General features: G+C 47.8%; 1 protein-coding gene across 2 annotated transcripts; it reads left to right on the top strand.

Annotated features, from left to right (window-relative positions):
• The first annotated feature begins 7,130 nt into the window (after window positions 1-7,130).
• On the top strand, window positions 7,131-17,277 carry NTSR2 (neurotensin receptor 2). Of its 2 annotated transcripts, none has more exons than XM_003927208.3 (4): window positions 7,131-7,819; window positions 13,399-13,672; window positions 15,467-15,557; window positions 16,722-17,277. In XM_003927208.3, the coding sequence occupies exons 1-4, from the start codon at window positions 7,196-7,198 to the stop codon at window positions 16,918-16,920; spliced, it is 1,188 nt and encodes a 395-aa protein (XP_003927257.2). In that variant the 5' UTR covers window positions 7,131-7,195; the 3' UTR covers window positions 16,921-17,277. The 2 variants fall into 2 exon arrangements, with proteins under 2 accessions (XP_003927257.2, XP_074250215.1); XM_074394114.1 differs by having other exon boundaries at window positions 7,141-7,819; window positions 13,399-13,665; window positions 16,722-16,847.
• Window positions 17,278-18,330: the final 1,053 nt, after the last annotated feature.

Genomic DNA, 18,330 nt, shown 5'->3' with positions numbered 1-18,330 from the left:
CTGTCTTCACTACCACAGAGCTTGATGCACACCTGGCATCTCTCATTCTCGTCCCAGCCTCTCTCCTTGCTGTGTTTACCCAGGTGGGCTCTATACAATCACGAGGGTTCTTAAAAGAGGAAGAGGGAGACAGAAGAGAGCCCAGAGATGCTGCGTGAGAGGGACTCGACCTGATGCTGCTGGCTGTGAAGATGGAGGAGGGGCCTCGAGCCAAGAAATGCAGGTGGCCTCTAGGAGCAGAGAAGGCAAGAAATGGATTCTCCCCTAGAGCTTCCAGAAGGCAATTCATCCTTCCAGCATCTGTACTTTAGCCCAGTGAAAGCCGGGTTGCACTTCTACCCTATTCAACAATCAGGTGGTAAGTGTGTATTGTTTTAAGCCACTAAGCTTGCAGCAATTTTGCTACAGCAGCCCTAGAAAACTAATTTACCAAGAGAGTGGCTGGAGGAGAGGATCACCCTGCAGGCTTTGGGTGTCAAGGGTGTTGGCTGACCCATGGCAATCAGCACGGAGGGACCCAGTCAGAGGAGCAAACACTGGAACTCTCTCTCTTCTCACTAACCTTCCACTACCAGCCAAGCTCAGCGGAGGCCAGAGCTCATCAAGAAAGGCAAAAATCCAGGGACAATCTTTCTCTCTCTCTTTCTCTCTCTCTCTGTCTCTCTGTCTCTCTCTCTCTCTCTCTCTCTCTCTCTCTCTCTCTCAGACACACACACACACACACACACACACACGTCTCTGTTGTTCCCATGAAGGTAAACTCTGCTTCTCTGAGTGAGAAAATCCTTCTGTGACTCAATCCTGGAGTGAGGAAAAGAGGGAATGAACTCTGTATTTTTAAATACTCTCTCCAGTCCACATGTTGGCATGAGGACCAAAAGCTGCATAGGGATTAGAAGTTGTCATAGGCAGTTCAGGCTGCCATTACAAAACCGTAGACTGGTTCACAACAGAAATTTGTTTTCTCACTGCTTTAGAGGTTGGAAGTCCAGGGGCAAGGTGCTGGCAGGTGGGGTGCTGCTGAGGGCCTTTTCCTGGGGCTGACTCTTCAGTATGTCCTCACATGATGAAGAGGGGAGGAGGGAGGGAGAGAATGCTCTCTGGTGTCTCCTCTTTAAGAGCACTAACCCTATGGGATCAGGACCCCACCCTTACAACGTCATTTAACCTTCATTACTCCCTTACTCCAAATACAGTCACATTGGGGGTTTAGGCTTTAATGTACAATTTGGGGGACATAACTCAATCCATAGAGCAGGTCCTTTTAATGAAAGCTGACATGTAAAACACAATAAGGCCAGGACCCAGGGCACATAAAGCAAATAGGAAACCCAGGGTCATGGCCCCAGACAACCCCTGGCCAGACAAAAAGTCTTAATACTTGACGCTATTGCCCAGACAGCCCCAAATAGAGCAGCTCTCCATCCCTTGACTCAGAACGCTGCTCTCCATAACTTCCCACACCTGTTAGAGTTGTCCAGCACTGAGTAGTTCTAATGACTCTGCTGAATTAGAAATAGAGGAAGGTAGCTGTCTGCTCAGCAGTTGGAGAGGAAAGCCAAGATTTTGACTCTACTTACAATGTGGCAAATAACAAGAACCAGTCTTCCAATACAGGCTGAAATCAGTGCAACACAAACAATGTTTTATTCTTATTCAGAGACAATGTTAGGCTCTGATGAGTATTGTGGAAGCAAGAGCCAGGCCACGGCATCTGTGCGTGGATATACTCTCTGTGAAGGGCTTCAAGTTCCTGTGACCATGAATGAGATTTACACACAGAAAGCACGGCAGTCATTGTGCCCTGATCCCCTGGTGAAGACAGAAATTCTCAGCCTTCTGCACATGCCTGCTTAGGGGACTCCCTGTGCTGAATTCCTTCACTTCCACATTCACTGCGTTTTCCAGTCTTCCCCTGAGCTCGCTGGAGAGGCCCACTTGCAGAAGGTACAAAGAAAATTCTGCTCTTTCCACATGATAGAGAATGCTTACCTAGAGCTGCCCTGAGAAGGTGTCAATACCTGTCTTGTCTTTGATGCTCCCTTCTGGAAAACAGAGCCACCCCCAGCAGTGCCACACATAAGACCAGAGACTATCCCCTTTGTCTTTGGGTTCTCCTCCTGTGTAGGCATTAAACATGTAACTCACTGAAGTAACAGCCAAGGACCTTCAGTTCCTGTGATTTTTTATTTATTTATTTATTTTTTTTTGAGACTGAGTCTCGCTCTGTCACCCAGGCTGGAGTGCAGCGATGGGATCTTGGCTCACCAAAACCTCTGCCTTCTGGGTTCAAGCGATTCTTGTTGCCTCGGCCTCCTGAGTAGCTGGGATAACAGGTGTGCACCACCATGCCCGGTTAATTTTTGTATTTTTTAGTAGAGACAGGGTTTTGCCATATAGGCCAGCCTGGTCTTGAACTCCTGACCTCAGGTGATCCACCTGGCTCAGCCTGCCAAAGTGCTGGGATTACAGCAGTCACTGTGATTCTTATCTGCTCAGTGCTTTAACTCAATGAGGCATGAAAAACAGGTAGTAGTCTTATCATCCCTCCTTTTCAGATGAGTAAACCAAGGCTGAGAAAAGCTGCATGACTTACACAGCCTTAAGATAAAGGAACAGCTGAGCCAAGACTTGTGCGTGCCTCTTCTGACTGCAAGCTCAGTATCATCCTGACTGAGAGCTTGGGAGGCTAAGCACTTGGAGAATTCTTTCAAAGAGAAGCAGAAACCTACGTTTACCCTACAGGCCCTATTGAGCTACATGAAACCCATTGACATAGTTTGGCTGTTTCTTTACCCACATCTCACCTTGAATTATAGCTCCTATAATTCCCATGTGTTGTGGGAGGGACCTGTTGGGAGATAATTGAATCGTGGGCGTGGTTTCTCCCATACTGTTCTCATGGTAGTGAATAAGTCTCAAGAGATCGGATAGTTTTATAAGGGGTTTCCCCTTTCGCTTGGCTCTCGTTCTCTCTTGTCTGCTGCCATGTAAGCCTCTTCCACCACAATTGTGAGGTCTCCCCAGCCATGTGGAACTGTGAGTCCATTAAACCTCTTTTCTTTATAAATTACCCAGTCTCAGATATGTCTTTATGAGCAGCAAGAAAACAAACTAATACACCCATTAAAAAGTTAAGAACGTATTGGTACTGGTTATTTGGTTCAAAAAATTTGTTTAACATTTATCCATATGGAATCCTTAAACTTGATGTGAAAACTTAAGTTTAATCTCACAGTCTTCAAATTTTTTAGTTTTAGTTTTTAGCTTTACTTTTAACACTGTAAATATTGGTAGATACAACCCCCATGAACAAAACATCTTTTGGGTTCTCAGTCATTTTTAAGAGTGTCAAAGTGTCCTGAGACAAAAATGTTATACTTTTAAAAATTAAAACTGAGAAAAATTTTAAATATATAATTTTTAATTCATTAAGACATAATAAACCCATTACATGCTAACAACCCATTTTTATTAAAAATAACCGCCTTTCCAAGTTAAAAAAAATAGCATTGTATTGCTTCTTTTTGCAGGGGGGATGGTGTCTCCCTGTGTCGCCCAGGCTAGAATGCAACAGCATGGTCTCAACTCACTGTAACCTCCACCTCCTGGGTTCAAGTGATTCTCCTGCCTCAGCCTCCCAAGTAGCTGGGATTACAGGCACCCACCACCACATCCAGCTAATTTTTGTATTTTTTAGTAGAGACGGGGTTTCACCATGTTGGCCTGGCTGGTCTCAAACTCCTGACCTTGTGATCTGGCCGTGTTGGCCTCCCAAAGTGCTAGGATTACAGGCCTGAGCCACCATGTCCAGCCTTGCTTCATATTTTTGCAAATCTCATTAATGTCTGGCTAAAGACAACTGCATTCAATCTGTTCTAATATTTTGAGCTGGTTGATCTATATGAGGAAAAGTCAACTTGTATGTGAAGAAAAGTCAACTTCACATAGACATACAATTGAAAAAGAGGGGGGATAATTGAATAATCTTTCAGATAATTGTGGATATTCTTCTATGATATTACACCAAATTTGACAAGTAGTGGCTTCTTAAAGGTTGTTACAATATAGAAACTAAAACTATACTGATGAATTTTTTACCCTCAGTTACATTAAAATCCATTGGTCTACTTTCCATTTTGAATAGATCTTTTACTTCTGCACAATTTTATACCCTTATGGATTGGTTATTTGTAAAATACTGGTTCATCTGGTAGCCATGCAGATCATCCAACTGTTGATACATTTCATTCTTCGAAAATCACATTCTTTAATGTCACCATTGATACCATTAGTAAAGTCTTTGGATGTTGGGAAATTGTCAGGCTCCTAATGGCAGATACAATGGTCCAAAATTCTAATTTTTTTGCAAGCGCAAATGTTATAAATTTATTTACCAAAATATGTTCTGTTATTTTTCCTGAGTGCCAGGCTTACCTCATTTTAAAGAAAGTATCTGCCAAATACCCAGGTCTAAATAATCATAGTTTGGCAGCCATACTTTCAAGTAAAAATAGTATTCCAAGGAAAAAGCAGCAAGTTCATCTTGTGACTCAGACAAGTGCAAATGCTTTCCTTTGAAATGACCATTGTACTTCAATATGCAGCAGAAGTGATTTATGCATGTGAAGAAGAAAAAGCATAAATGTTAACCCTTAGGATACCAGAGTAAATATGACATTTAATTTTGAGTTGCTGGCACAAAGGCAAAATGAGAGAAGCATGATATACTCCATTACTTAGAGTAACAAAAAAGAGGAAGCAGACAGGAAAGGCAAATATTGCTTGATATTAAAGAACTTATTCTCAAATAATTTCTCAACCCCAAATGCCATATATCGTACATGAACTTCTCTGTTGCCTGCTTACATGGGCTTCCCTCTCTCCTGTGAGGGGTCTTTGGGTGGAACACAATCAAAGCTGAAACAGGGACAGAGCTGGGCAGTGGTTGTGGCAAACATTTTTAATTTTGTCCCAGATTTCACACTATATACTAAGACTTCTGTATAGAAAGAACAGTTAGATCTGTAACAATTTATTAACTCATTAAAAGCTGTTAATGCTGTGAAATGCTGTATAAAATTATTCTAAGAGATGATTTCGGAGAAATGAGCACTGTGCATCACCACAGCCTCTCTGCTGCCTGGTAATTTCATCATCCCTCCTGTTGTTTTAATGCCTTGATTCATCTCTTAATTTCCTTGAGATCACAAGAAATTAAGTGGGCCTTTCTTTTAAAATTAAAACTTCAGGGCCAGGCAAAGAGGCTCACACCTGTAACTCCAGCACTTGGGAGGCTGAGGTAGGTGGATTGCTTGAGGCCAGGAGTTTGAGACCAGCCTGACCAACATGGTGAAACCCTGTCTCTACTAAAAATACAAAAAACAAAAAAATCGCCGGTCGTAGTGGTACACACCTGTAATCCCAACTACTCGAGTGGCTAAGACACAAGAATTGCTTGAACCCTCAAGGCAGAGGTTGCAGTGAATGGGAATTGTGCCACTGCACTCCAGCCTGGGCAACAGAGTGAAGACTCTGTCTCAAAATAAATAATAAATAAAATTAAAACTTCAAAGTACCATTTAGGAAGGAGTTGTAAACCATTTTTTTTTTTTTTTTTTTTTTTGAGACGGAGTTTCACTCTTGTTACCCAGGCTGGAGTGCAATGGCGCGATCTCGGCTCACCGCAACCTCCGCCTCCTGGGTTCAAGCAATTCTCCAGCCTCAGCCTCCTGAGTAGCTGGGATTACAGGCACGTGCCACCATGCCCAGCTAATTTTTTGCACTTTTAGTAGAGACGGGGTTTCACCATGTTGACCAGGATGGTCTCGATCTCTTGACCTCGTGATCCACCCGCCTCGGCCTCCCAAAGTGCTGGGATTACAGGCTTGAGCCACCGCGCCTGGCCATTTTTTAAAAAATCACACATCCTGACAAAGCCCTCTTCCTTTCTCTGTTCTTCAATTGCAAAACACGTTAAATACATGTCTATCTACTTCTGCTCAATTTACTTTCTTTGTGGAATGTTCTCATTTGTAGTTACAATTGGCTACATAATTTGCAAGACTCTATACAAAATGAAATCACAGCGTTCCTTGTTCAAAAATTATAAAGAATTCTCAGATGCCGTTTGACTCAGGACAAGGCCCTTTCAAGCATGGGACCCTGTGCAAAAACACAGTCACATGCCAACAAATTCAGCCCTTGTTGTCAGTGATTCTTCTCATTCAATAAATGCTTATAATTTCAATAAATTTATTGTGCAGAGGAAAAGTATATTTACATAATCTCAATTTCAATGTAAATATGATTATATGCCCACGTGGAAGAGTAAACTGATTGTCACTTGGCCATAACAACTTTGCTGAAGACAAAAGTCAGGATCTCTGGGTTCTAATTTCAATTCTGCCCCCCAGTAAATGCCAGGGGTTCTTGGATGAGATGAGAAGGTCTCTGGGATTTTCAGCTCTGAAGTTCTGGTGTTCTGCATGAATTTAGAAAAGTGAAAGGTTTTAAAACATGCTAAAAACACTTCTCACTTCATCCCGTAGTTCCATGAGGATGCCATTCTCAAAGGACTAGGGAAGTACGGCACCGTGAAACTGTATTCTCAGTGGCAAAGGCGCTTCCTGGGGCTCTTAGGGTGGCATTGGAACAGCCCTTTAGCAAGAACAGTAGCATTCACAAAACGCTGAAGTGCTGGGAAAGTCTTTCCCAAGTCATTTCTCGGGCTGCACACTCACACACAGCGACCCAAGGGCCAAGGCGCAAGACGAAAGCACCATGTCTATTTATGTTGCAGTTAGAGACTTCCACACACATTCGCTCATTTCATCTTCCCAGAAATTCTGCAGTGTCGATAACAAGGTTGCAAAACCAGGTTCAAAGAGGTTAAAAAACTTGCCCAAGATCACAAAGTTGGGACGTGGTGGAGTCCGGCCCAACTCGTGACTATCAGCCCCCAAAGGAGCCCCCTTTCCACCAGCACGGGCTTCCCTGAGTTGAACTGAAGGGAGACGTGTGACCGACGCTAACGGGCTGGCACTCACGGTCCCACGTTGGCTCAGGGACACCCTTTCGGGGGCGTGTCCTCCCAGTTCTGGAGGTTCCCAGAGAAGAGGAGGTGCTCGCTAACCAGGCTGCTCGCCCAGACTTCGGGCATTGAGAGGGAGGGAGCGCCGGCCGCGGGAGCGGGATGGAGACCAGCAGCCCGCGGCCCCCACGGCCCAGCCCCAACCCGGGGCTGAGTCTGGATGCCCGGCTGGGCGTGGACACGCGCCTCTGGGCCAAGGTGCTGTTCACCGCGCTCTACGCGCTCATCTGGGCGCTGGGCGCGGCGGGCAATGCGCTGTCCGTGCACGTGGTGCTGAAGGCGCCGGCCGGGCGCGCGGGGCGCCTGCGCTACCACGTGCTCAGCCTGGCGCTCTCGGGCCTGCTGCTGCTGCTGGTCGGCGTGCCAGTAGAGCTCTACAGCTTCGTGTGGTTCCACTACCCCTGGGTCTTTGGCGACCTGGGCTGCCGCGGCTACTACTTCGTGCGCGAGCTGTGCGCCTACGCCGCGGTGCTGAGCGTGGCCAGCCTGAGCGCCGAGCGCTGCCTGGCAGTGTGCCAGCCCCTTCGCGCCCGCAGCCTGCTGACGCCGCGCAGGACCCGGCGGCTGGTGGCGCTCTTGTGGGCCGTCTCGCTCGGCCTCGCCCTGCCCATGGCCGTCATCATGGGGCAGAAGCACGAGCTGGAGACGTCGACCGGGGAGCCGGAGCCCGCCTCCAGTGTGTGCACCGTGGTGGTGAGCCGCACCGCGCTCCAAGTCTTCATCCAGGTAAGGGTTGGGGACAGGTGCTGGGAGCAGGGTGCCTCCCCGGGAGCAGACATTTTCGACTCATGCTCGCCACCAGCCAGAGAGTTGGGTCTCGTTTCTCCGTCCCATTTTACTAGACGGAGAGAGGCGTGGCCAAAGTGAAGCAATGAGAGAACTCCCGATTTGAATTCAAAATTAACTCCAAAGTCAGTGTTCCCACTCTTGAAAGAGTGGTGCTCAGACGTTACTGGACGTAAAGTCGCCTGCGGAGCCTGTGAAAATACCGAGTCCATGACACAGCCGAAGTTTGTGTTCAGACGAGTCCCCAGATGGCTCTGGAGAGGACTCCCCTGGACGTAGGGTGGGGATGGCAAGGCACTCCTGGCCTCTTCCAGAGGACTGATCAGGCCTCTAATCTCATTTCCTGTTTCCTTCTCTCGAGCAGCCTTGCCTCCCCCAGGCCACATGTTCCCCTACACCTCTTGCTCCCTCTTTCCTGGAACTCCCCACCATGCCCAGCCTCTGGCTTCTACTCAAAAGCTCATTCTGCTGCTTTTGATTCCAACCCTTCTTATTCCCCAAAGCGCAGCTCTGCTCACACCTCCTCCCCAGTTCCAGGGGCTCTCTCCCGTCTTCTGAGTTCTCTCAGCATGTGATGTATTTGCAGCACTTCACAATGCATTTTCTGAAAGTGATGCTCACTTTTCTGAGTTCTGTCTTCATTTCCGCATCGTTCTACAAGTCAGTGTCCTCTGGTCACTTGCTCTGGTGACATTAGACTGTGATCTCATGTGTCCAGCACACTGGGGAAGTGGGAAAGGCTGAGAAAGCACAGGACCCGCCCCCTCCCATCCCCATCCCGCACCCAGGCCCTACTGGGCCTCCAGGAAACCTAAGGAAACAAATCGGGATGGAACCAGGACCCCTTCTCTGCACACTGGCACACTGACACATGAGGGTATGTGGGAGAGTTTACCATGTGAATTCATTAGGGCACGCAGAGGGTGTGGAGGCTGCTTAGAGGACTTTGAGTGCAAGTGCCACGTCCCCAGGTGAGGCCCCTTCTCATGCAAAGCTGCCTCCTGCAGCTGGAAGCCCCGCCTGCCCACACAAAGAGCCCTTTCTAAAGTCTCTCCTTGTACTCTATCCTCATTCCTGAAGGCCCTACCTTTGTTCGTGTCTGCTCGTCCATCCCCTGGGCAGGGGTAGATGACCAAAGGGCCTCAGGGCAGGTGTTTACTCACCAACCTCCTTTTCATTCATGACCAGGAGGAACCCACAGAGCAGGCAAAGCCTTAAGGTTTCATGGGTGCTCAGTGGAGCCACTTTGTCCCCATTCATTCTAAACACTGTGGAGTGGAGAGGGACTCTCCATGGCCAGAATTCTTCCAGATCTTGAGCATGCCCCCAAGTCCCACCCCTGGAATCCACAAAGGCAACTGAGTCATCTTCAGAAGTGTGCCTCTGGAGTGGCTGTCCTGGCATCAGGGCCTTCTCTCCACTGAACTTGTCACCTCATTTCTTTAAACAACATCTTCCTCTCTTCCTTCCTTTCTGGCAGGCTCAGCCCAGAGACCCCTCACCCATCACATGGAATCTGCCATGAGCAACTGTCTGCAGTGATTTTCCTATGGGCCTGGGGCTCCAATGGGCACCTAGAAGCAGGCACAGGTCTCCCGAGAGTGTGGGGTATGGTGGGTGGAACCTGGCTTGGAGAGAGGGATGGAGGGACCAAATGCCTAAGAAAAGTGTACTTATTTGCTTATTTTACATGGAAATTGGCTTTTAAAAGTTTATAAGCCTCAGTGCAGTAGCTCAAGCCTATAATCTCAGCACTTTCGGAGGCTGAGGTGGGAGGATCACTTCAGGCCAGGAGTTCGAGACCAGCCTGGGCAACATAGTGAGATCCTATCTCTACTAAAAATAAAAAAGTTAGCTTAGTGTTGTAGTGTGCCTATAGTCCCAGCTGTTGATGAGTCTGAGATGGGAAGATCCCCTGAGCCCAGGAGTTTGAGGTTGCATTGAGTCATGATTGCACCACTGCACCCCAGCTGGGATAACAGAGCAAGACCCTGTCTCAAAAAAATAAAAATTAAAAATTCAAAGTTCATAATCAGTTTCTGAAATGAAAAAATCTAGCCATTGTGAAAGGGGAAAAAAGAGGCTAGAGGCGGGTGTAGTCAGAACTCTATGTTGCAAATGATGGAATCAGAGCTGGAGGCAGCTTCAGCCAAAATAAAAAATTGAAGCAAGGATGTTGGGGCAGCCCTGAGACTTCAGGTCAGAATCAGGGCCTCAGGGCTCCCAGGAGCCCCTCTCTCTCCTGCTCTTCCCAGACTCAGAAAAAGGCCTCTGGGTGTCTGTGCATTGGGTTCACATGCCCAGGTTTGTCCATAGGGCAAGAACGTGGCTGCTGGCATCCTCTGTGATAATTCAATGAGATCATGTGGAATTGCAGGTCCTCAACAAATGTTCACCTTCTTCTCTTTCCTGCCTTTTCTTCCCACCTAAGGATTTAACTCCAGCTCTCCCTTGCCAGCCTAGTACAGTGCCTGGCTCACAGGAAGTGGAATCGGGGCCTTCCCATCTGTCCTCTCCTCTCTCCCTCCCTGCCTGCTCTGCTCTCCTCCAGCCTCCTGAGTAGCTGGAACTGCAGACACGTGCCACCATGCCAGGCCAAGTTTTTGTATTTTTAGTAGAGATGGGGTTTTACTGTGTTAGCTATGATGGTCTCGATCTCCTTACCTCATGATCCGCCCACCTTAGCATACTTTTTAATCAGTTATATATGTACTTTTTTAAACAATTTGAACTAGTTGCTGTTTAAGCAGGAGTAAGCAAAGCGGTGTGAGAGCACGATAGGCATGAGGAACCCCACAGTAGCTGTCCCTGTGGCCTCCGGGGCAGCAGCTGGGAGGAGCCCAGACTGGAGTGCAATAGCACAATCACAAGTTAACTGCAACCCCTGCCTCCTGGGCTCAAGTGATCCTCCCACCTCAGGGTGGGAGTATGAAAAACTGTAGCTTTCCCAGAAAGATTTTAAAACTCCCGAAGATTAATTACTAACATATTAAATATATTTTTACTTTTGATCTTTGTCTTGGCTGGCATTAAAGCTACAATTGGATAGCAATTAAGTATGTCATTACTGGTATAAACCTGTTTGTTTCCTCAACAAACTAAATTGATGGGCATAGTGTTTTATTTTTCCCTCAGTGTTGCTGATTTGTGAGCAAGCATTAAGTAAAAAAGGCATGAATGATAACTCCATAAAAAGGCACAGCACTCAGTTCAGACAGTTCATACTGATTTAAAGTAGTATTCAATATCATTCAGTTAGTCCGGGCACAGTGGCTCACACCTGTAATCCCAACACTTTGGGAAGCCGAGGTGAGCAGATTGCTTGAGCTCAAGAGTTCAAGACCAGCCAGGGCAGCATAGTGAGACCCCCATCTCTACAAAAATAGCCAAGAGTGGTGGCACATGCGTGTAGTCCCAGCTACTCAGGAGGCTCAAGTGGGAGGATCACTTGAGCCCAGGAGGCAGAGGTTGCAGTAAGTTATGATTCCGCTACTGCACTCCAATCTGGGTGATAGAGAGAGACCTTGTTGCAAAAAAAAAAAAAAAAACTAAGTTTAAAAAAAAATGTTTGCTAAGGGAAAGGTGGAAGAGAGCCTTAGAACTGATGAGAAGAAACCCTAGAACACATAGATTTTGAATTGTTAAAAGTAAACATTTAGGCCGGGCGCGGTGGCTCAAGCTTGTAATCCCAGCACTTTGGGAGGCCGAGGCGGGTGGATCACGAGGTCAAGAGATCGAGACCATCCTGGTCAACATGGTGAAACCCTGTCTCTACTAAAAATACAAAAAATTAGCTGGGCATGGTGGCACGTGCCTGTAATCCCAGCTACTCAGGAGGCTGAGGCAGGAGAATTGCCTGAACCTAGGAGGTGGAGGTTGCGGTGAGCTGAGATTGCGCCATTGCACTCCAGCCTGGGTAACAAGAGCAAAACTCCATCTAAAAAAAAAAAAAAAAAAAAAAAACATTTAAAATACAGGAAATACAGGATATTATATAAATAAATTCATTTTTCTAAGTCAAATGATATCAAATGATGATAACCCAAGATGTGTGATGGAAAGCAGCAATCCTCTGTCGTACTCCACACTCTGATTCATTTCTCTAGTTCTCTAGTTGAGAGGCAAATGCCATGCATTCTTGTCTCTTGCCCTCTTTGCCTCCATATTTCTAAAGAGCACACTAGCCTTATTTCTTAGTTTTAAATTGTACCCACTGTCTTCTACCCATAGAAAATGAGCATTTCACTCTCCTACACTCTGATTCCTGCCCTCTGCCACCACCAACCCAAAACACATTACCCCCACCCTCCTTCCAGTATAATTCTGTCACTGTGTTGGGTTAAATTTATGTTCAGTATTTATGTAATTGTGACTATGTAAACATTCTTCACAGATGACACGTGTTGCATTTTCTTTCCAATGCAAGGAATTTTGTTTTCTTTAAAGTTAATAATGTATGGTGTTTTTTTTTCATTTGCATAGTTTTCTATATGCCTATTTGTAGTTCATTTTCAGCTTCTCTATCACAAGCATAAATGCCCTTTCAATATGTTCAGATCCATCAGATAAACTACCAGTTTCATCTTTTTTTTAGTTCTCCCTGGAGCCCTCTGCTCCAGTTCCACTGGTTGCTCTCTAGTGCACAGGGGTACCACCGGAAAGTCTCATCTGCAAAGGGACCCCCTGGTAGCTCCCTTCCATCTGCACAGGGACCCCCTGGGAGCTCCCTTCCATCTGCACAGGGGCCTGCTGGGAACTCCTTTCCATCACTCAGTGGGTCCTCTGTGGGATACCCCATTTTGAATGACAGGTCTTCCTCTTTATTGGCTTATAACTTTTTTTTTGTCTAGAACATATGTTCTTATAATTTTTTGAGACCCGAGGAAAGGTTCATAGAGGGTAAAAAAATTTTGAGAATTTGCATGTCAAAAATTGTTTTCGTTTATCTTCACATTTGTCATAATATGGCTGGGTATAAAATTGTAAGGTGGAAGCCATTTTTTCTCACAAGTTATAAAGCACTACTTGTGATTTTCTAGCTTCCACCATTGCTTTTAAGAAGTAAATCTCATTCTGGTTTTCCATTCTATCTGTGTGACCTGTTTTATCTGTTTTTAAGCTTTCAAGGTCTTCTCTTTATATCCAAGTTACTAAACGTCATAAAAATGAGACTTGTTGTGAGTCTATTTCTATCCATTCTTCTGGGCACCCAGGCAGCCTTTCAGTCTCAAAGCTCAGATTCCTCAACTTTGGAAAAACTTTCTTGAGTGCATTTCTAAATAAAATTACTCCCCTCTGTTTTCTCTATTTTTTTTTTCTTTCTGGAACTCCTATTATGAACATCCTAAACTAATCCCAAATTTTCTTTCCTCTCTCCTCACTTTTTGAGAATTTTCTCAACCTTCTAACCCTTCTGCCACTCCTTCTGCTGACACAGATTCGGGGCCCAGGGCACAGCCTGATGGCAAGGGTTGCAGGGCCTTGGTGCTGCCCCACAGCCCTTGGCATTACCTCCACAGGTGAATGTGCTGGTGTCCTTCGTGCTCCCCTTGGCACTAACTGCTTTCCTGAACGGGGTCACAGTGAACCACCTGCTGGCCCTCTGCTCCCAAGTGCCATCCACTTCCGCCCTGGGTAGCTCCACCCCCAGCCGCCTGGAGCTGCTGACTGAGGAGGGTCTCCTCAGCTTCATCGTATGGAAGAAGACCTTGTTCCAGGGGGGCCAGGTCAGCCTGGTGAGACACAAAGACGTGAATCGGATCCGCAGGCTCCAGCGCAGCGTCCAGGTTCTCAGTTAAGTCCTCTGTAACATCATCCCAGGAGAAAGGGGCCCAAGTTCCAGGGCTGCCTCCACCAATCCCTGGGCAGGTGACCTCAACCAATCACTACCTCTCTCAAGGCTTCCTTTATCTTATGCCCCAAGGGAACCAACAGATTTCTCGTAGGGTTCAGTGGGATATTTAAAGGAAAAGAATAGGAATTCTGTACATGAAGTCTCTGATCTGCTCCAGGGAGTAGCACACACAGGCAAACAGAGACTGGACCACTTTTCAGTAAGTCTGGCTGTGTGGATGAACACAAGGAGCAGTCATAGTTAAAGACTGCTGCTGCAAATTGTGAACTCTCAGATGGGCTTGGTCCCTAAATCCAGTTCCCTTCAAACTCCACTGTCCCTCCTCCCACACTGATCTGTTTGCTTTCTTGTTTTGTATCTGGAAAAATTTGGCCTTATGAGAGAAACTCCAAAAGGCACAGGAAAGCAGAGGTCTCTCCAAGCACCCACCATAACCCAGGCACTAGCTAGTGTATGGAAGGCTCCAGTACAAGACAGGGTCTCTGCTGTCATCAATGTCACAGTCTTGTGTATGGACAGAGATGCAAGAGCTAAGTGCAATGTGCCAAGTAACACAAAGTCAGAACATGAAGGTGTCAGACTTCATTTGATGGACAATGGTCAGTCACTGAAAAAGCTGGTGTCCTCGAATGAGTGGAGATTTGCTTTTGAGACCTATTGTACTCAGCTCTTTGGAGAAGTGGGTAAACAGTGCCTCTCAAACTTCAGTATGCATAAGAATGATCTGGAGAGTTGTAAAATGCAAACTGTGGGGCCTAAGATTCTGCACTTCTACCAGGCTTCTCATTGATGTTGACACTGCTCAGTGGTCCAGGGGCTCCCCTGGCCTAGATGACAGCTTTGCCAGTTGGAGCAGACTAGAAGCAGGAGAGGGAAGGGGTGGGCAGTTGGGAGATTGTCCTAGTTCAGTACAGAGGAAGTAAGAGCCTCTTAGGAAGGTAGCAGTGAGACAGGGAAAACACACACAGGAGAGATGCTGCAGAGGAACTCTTTAATAGACTGGATACAGAGAGGAACAGAAAAATAGGAGTCTCTGCTTATGGCTTGAGTGCCAGATAAATGGCAGTGCTGTAAATTAACCAAAGAAAGGACTAAAGGAGCGAGAAGCTTTCAGACAAGATAGACACAAGATCTTTTCTTTTTCGAGATGGAGTCTTGCTCAATGGTGTGGTCTCAACTCACTGCAACCTCCTGCTCCCAGGTTCAAGCGATTCTCCTGCCTCAGCCTCCCAAGTAGCTGGGATTACAGGCATCTGCCACCATGGCCAGCTAATTTTTGTCCTGTTAGCCAGGCTGGTCTCAAACTCCTGACCTCGAGTGATCCATCTGCCTTGGCTTCTCAAAGTGCTGGGATTCTAGGCATGAGCCACCATGCCTGGCTCAAGAAACACACAAGTTCTGTTGTACACACAGATAGATCACCAGGTAGGGAAATCTAGCCCTGAGTTGGGAATATATTCTGGTGGCCAGGAGGAGGTCCTAGAAGCATGGTGTGTCCAGGTCATGGTCAGAGTGGACATTCACCCAGAGGACAGGATAATGCGAGGTTTGAGAAGAGATTCAGGTAGGAATATATCAGATAACCTCAAAGCCTCCTTCCAACCCTTGACTCCAGGACCAAGTTAGAGGGAAGTGCCGCTGTCCCTTGGGCATCATCCTCCCTTGGCAATGTTGTAACCGAGAATGTGTTTGCTTTCTCCTGGTGCTCTCTCTCCCTCCCCCATGCTCTGCAGGAGCCATCGTGGCCGTGTATGTCATCTGCTGGCTGCCGTATCACGCCCGCAGGCTCATGTTCTGCTACGTCCCTGATGACGGGTGGACTGAGTGAGTGTGGCAGAAGGGCCCCAGCACACAGGGAGGGGGTCCATTGGGCTGGGCCTGGGGTCTCCATTGCTCTCCAGAGGGACCCTTCATTGCTGGGTCCTCTGGAACTCTGGACTGCATGCCACCTGGTTCCGAGCAGGCTGTTCCTCGAAATCTCCCAGCTAGGGATGGGGAACCGGGCACTGTCCCTGGCCTCTCCTATTACAAGGAGAGTGTGAGGAAGACACAAAGCTGTGACTCCATGAGCTAAAAAAAGCCCCCTCAGCAGAGACCAAGACATGCACCCCCTTTTATGACACAGTTGGAGAAGACAAGATAATTCCTAATCTACCTTTTGGAAATCACTGTGTCCCAATCATAAGTGGGAGTCAAATATCCAAAATAGTGGTCCCAGGAAGCCTCCACAGAAAGAGCCGTGTGACAGATGCCTCCTCTTCAGTAGCCACTGGCGCCCCTTACACTCCGCAGGCAACACAAGCTCCTGCCAAGCGCTTCCTGCTGCAGAGAACCTGCAGCAAGGAATGCGGCTCCTCAGAAGGACCTGTGGCTCTTAGTGCAGCCACATCTCCTGGCTACATGCAGCAACCCTGGGCACCTGGGGACAGATGGCCCCTGTCAGTCAGCAATGTCACCTTACCATGAGGTGACCAGGAACCACAGCCAGGGATGGCAGATCATAGAGGCTGGGTGGAGGATATCAGCCGCTGGTGATGAAACATTTGTGGAATTCACATTACGCTTCCTGGCCGGGTGCGGTGGCTCGAACCTGTGAGCCACCACCTTGGGAGGCCGAGATGGGCGGATCTACTGAAGTCAGGAGTTCGAGACCAGCCTGGCCAACACGGTGAAATGCCATTTTACCTACTAAAAATACAAAAATTAGCTGGGCACGGTGGTGCTCACCTGTAGTCCCAGCTATTTGGGACTGTAGGTAGGAGAACTGCTTGAGCTCAGAAGGCAGAGGTTGCAGTGAGCCACGCCACTGTACTCCAGCCTGGGCAACATAGCAAGACTCCATCTCAAAACAAAACAAAACAAAACACAACAAAACCTTGTGCTTCCTGATAGCAGAAAATAGGAGAGGCGTTCTCCAGCAGGAGACTGCGAGGGTATGCCGTGGGGCGGTGACAGGTCCTCTCACCAGCTTCCGGGTTTCTCTTGCAGCCCACTCTACAATTTCTACCACTACTTCTACATGGTGACCAACACACTTTTCTACATCAGCTCAGCTGTGACTCCTCTCCTCTACAATGCTGTGTCCTCCTCCTTCAGAAAACTCTTCCTGGAAGCCCTCAGCTCCCTGGGTGGAGAGCACCACTCCAAGGAGCGGTTACCCCCGCGAAGCCACAGAGTCCCACCCTAATGAATATAGCTTCAGGCTTTGGGGAGCCCCTCAAAACCCCGACCTGGATGTAATACAAGAATGAAGAGAACAAGCAGAATGACCAGCTGCTCAGTCACCTAGCAGAGCAGGCAAGCAACCTTATCACTAACCATTCAAGCTTCACAGCCAGGGCAACTTCCATCAACCCCAGGTCTGCTAAGAACCGTCAACTGCAGGCAAGCCACATGACCCCTCCTAGCCTCAGGCTCCCTCATCTTTGCAGTGGAGATAAAAGAACATCATCCATCTCTTAGTGTTGTCTGAGACTAAAGTGCTTAGCACAGAGCCTGGTGCATAGTAGATGCTCAATAAATGTTTGCTGGCACATTTTCTGTTGTTATTGTTGTTGCATGGCTTATTGCTGTTTTCCTGCTGTCCTGAAAGCCCACGACACTTTTCTGTAGTTTTATGCTCAGGTGTCCTATGAATTTCCCCAAATGACAAATCCACAGTGCCTGAGCTTCAGTAAGATTCTCCATTCTCTCCCAGGCAGGGAGCAGCTGTTGACCTTGATAGCAGCTTCTGTGGGCTCTGGAAAGCCAGTGGGCCACTGGCATCTCCTCCTGCCTCTGGCCAAGCCAGCCCATGTGGTTTACGGGAAATGGCCATGTACTCCCCGCCATGAGGCCCAGGGGGCCCAGGTACACTCTGGCCAGCGCAGTGTTGGACAAGAGTTGAATCTTCATTCTCTTCATCAGGCGGGGGCTCTGCTTCTTTTACAGCAGGCCTCAGTCCCTGCACTGCCCCAACAGGCCAGGCCCACTTCCTACCACCAGCCTTCCACGTGGAGGCGGTAAGGCTGAGGCAGGGGGAGCAATGGTGCTTTTCCCTGCGTGCAGAGGACACAGTGGCAGAAGGCAGGGGAGGGCACCAGCCCGTGTGGGAGTAGGAGAGAGGTGGATGCAGGACACAGCACCAAGGAGAGGCTCATTTTGATGAACTGCATCAACACTTCCCTGGACTCTGTCTACCTCCTGACCCGTCCCCCACCCCCTACTCCCATGATGAACGCTGTGCACACTCATCACACACACATCACGTAGGCACACATCACACACGTATGCACAGACTCACACATGCAGACACACCACAAATGTGTCACATGCACACTCATCACACATCACATGTGCACATATCGTGTCACGTACACACTCATTACACCTACATCACACATCAGCTGCACGTCACACACACCACAGGTAAACTCATCACATGCACACGTGTCACATGTACATACGAGATGAACTGGCAGTGGCTTCTGCATGACTCAGAGGTGACTGTTCTCCAGCCCAGCCCCAGAGCCCCTGAGAAGAGGCCAGAGATGATGACTGCACACCCTTCATGGAGCCTTCCTGGGCTAGGACCACCATGGGCACCCACATGTGGGCT

The sequence above is a fragment of the Saimiri boliviensis genome, chromosome 1 (genome assembly GCF_048565385.1).
Source record: "Saimiri boliviensis isolate mSaiBol1 chromosome 1, mSaiBol1.pri, whole genome shotgun sequence".
NCBI lineage: Eukaryota > Metazoa > Chordata > Mammalia > Primates > Cebidae > Saimiri > Saimiri boliviensis.
The sequence above is the reverse complement of the archived record's forward strand: the minus strand, read 5'-3'. Positions and strand labels throughout refer to the sequence as shown.

Coding starts and splice junctions, on each gene's coding strand:
- NTSR2 (XM_003927208.3), top strand. CDS start 7,196: ATGGAGACCAGCAGCCCGCGGCCCCCACGGCCCAGCCCCAACCCGGGG. Junction 13,673..15,466: donor GCGCAGCGTCCAGGTTCTCA/GTTAAGTCCTCT, acceptor CATGCTCTGCAG/GAGCCATCGTGGCCGTGTAT. Junction 15,558..16,721: donor CCTGATGACGGGTGGACTGA/GTGAGTGTGGCA, acceptor TTTCTCTTGCAG/CCCACTCTACAATTTCTACC.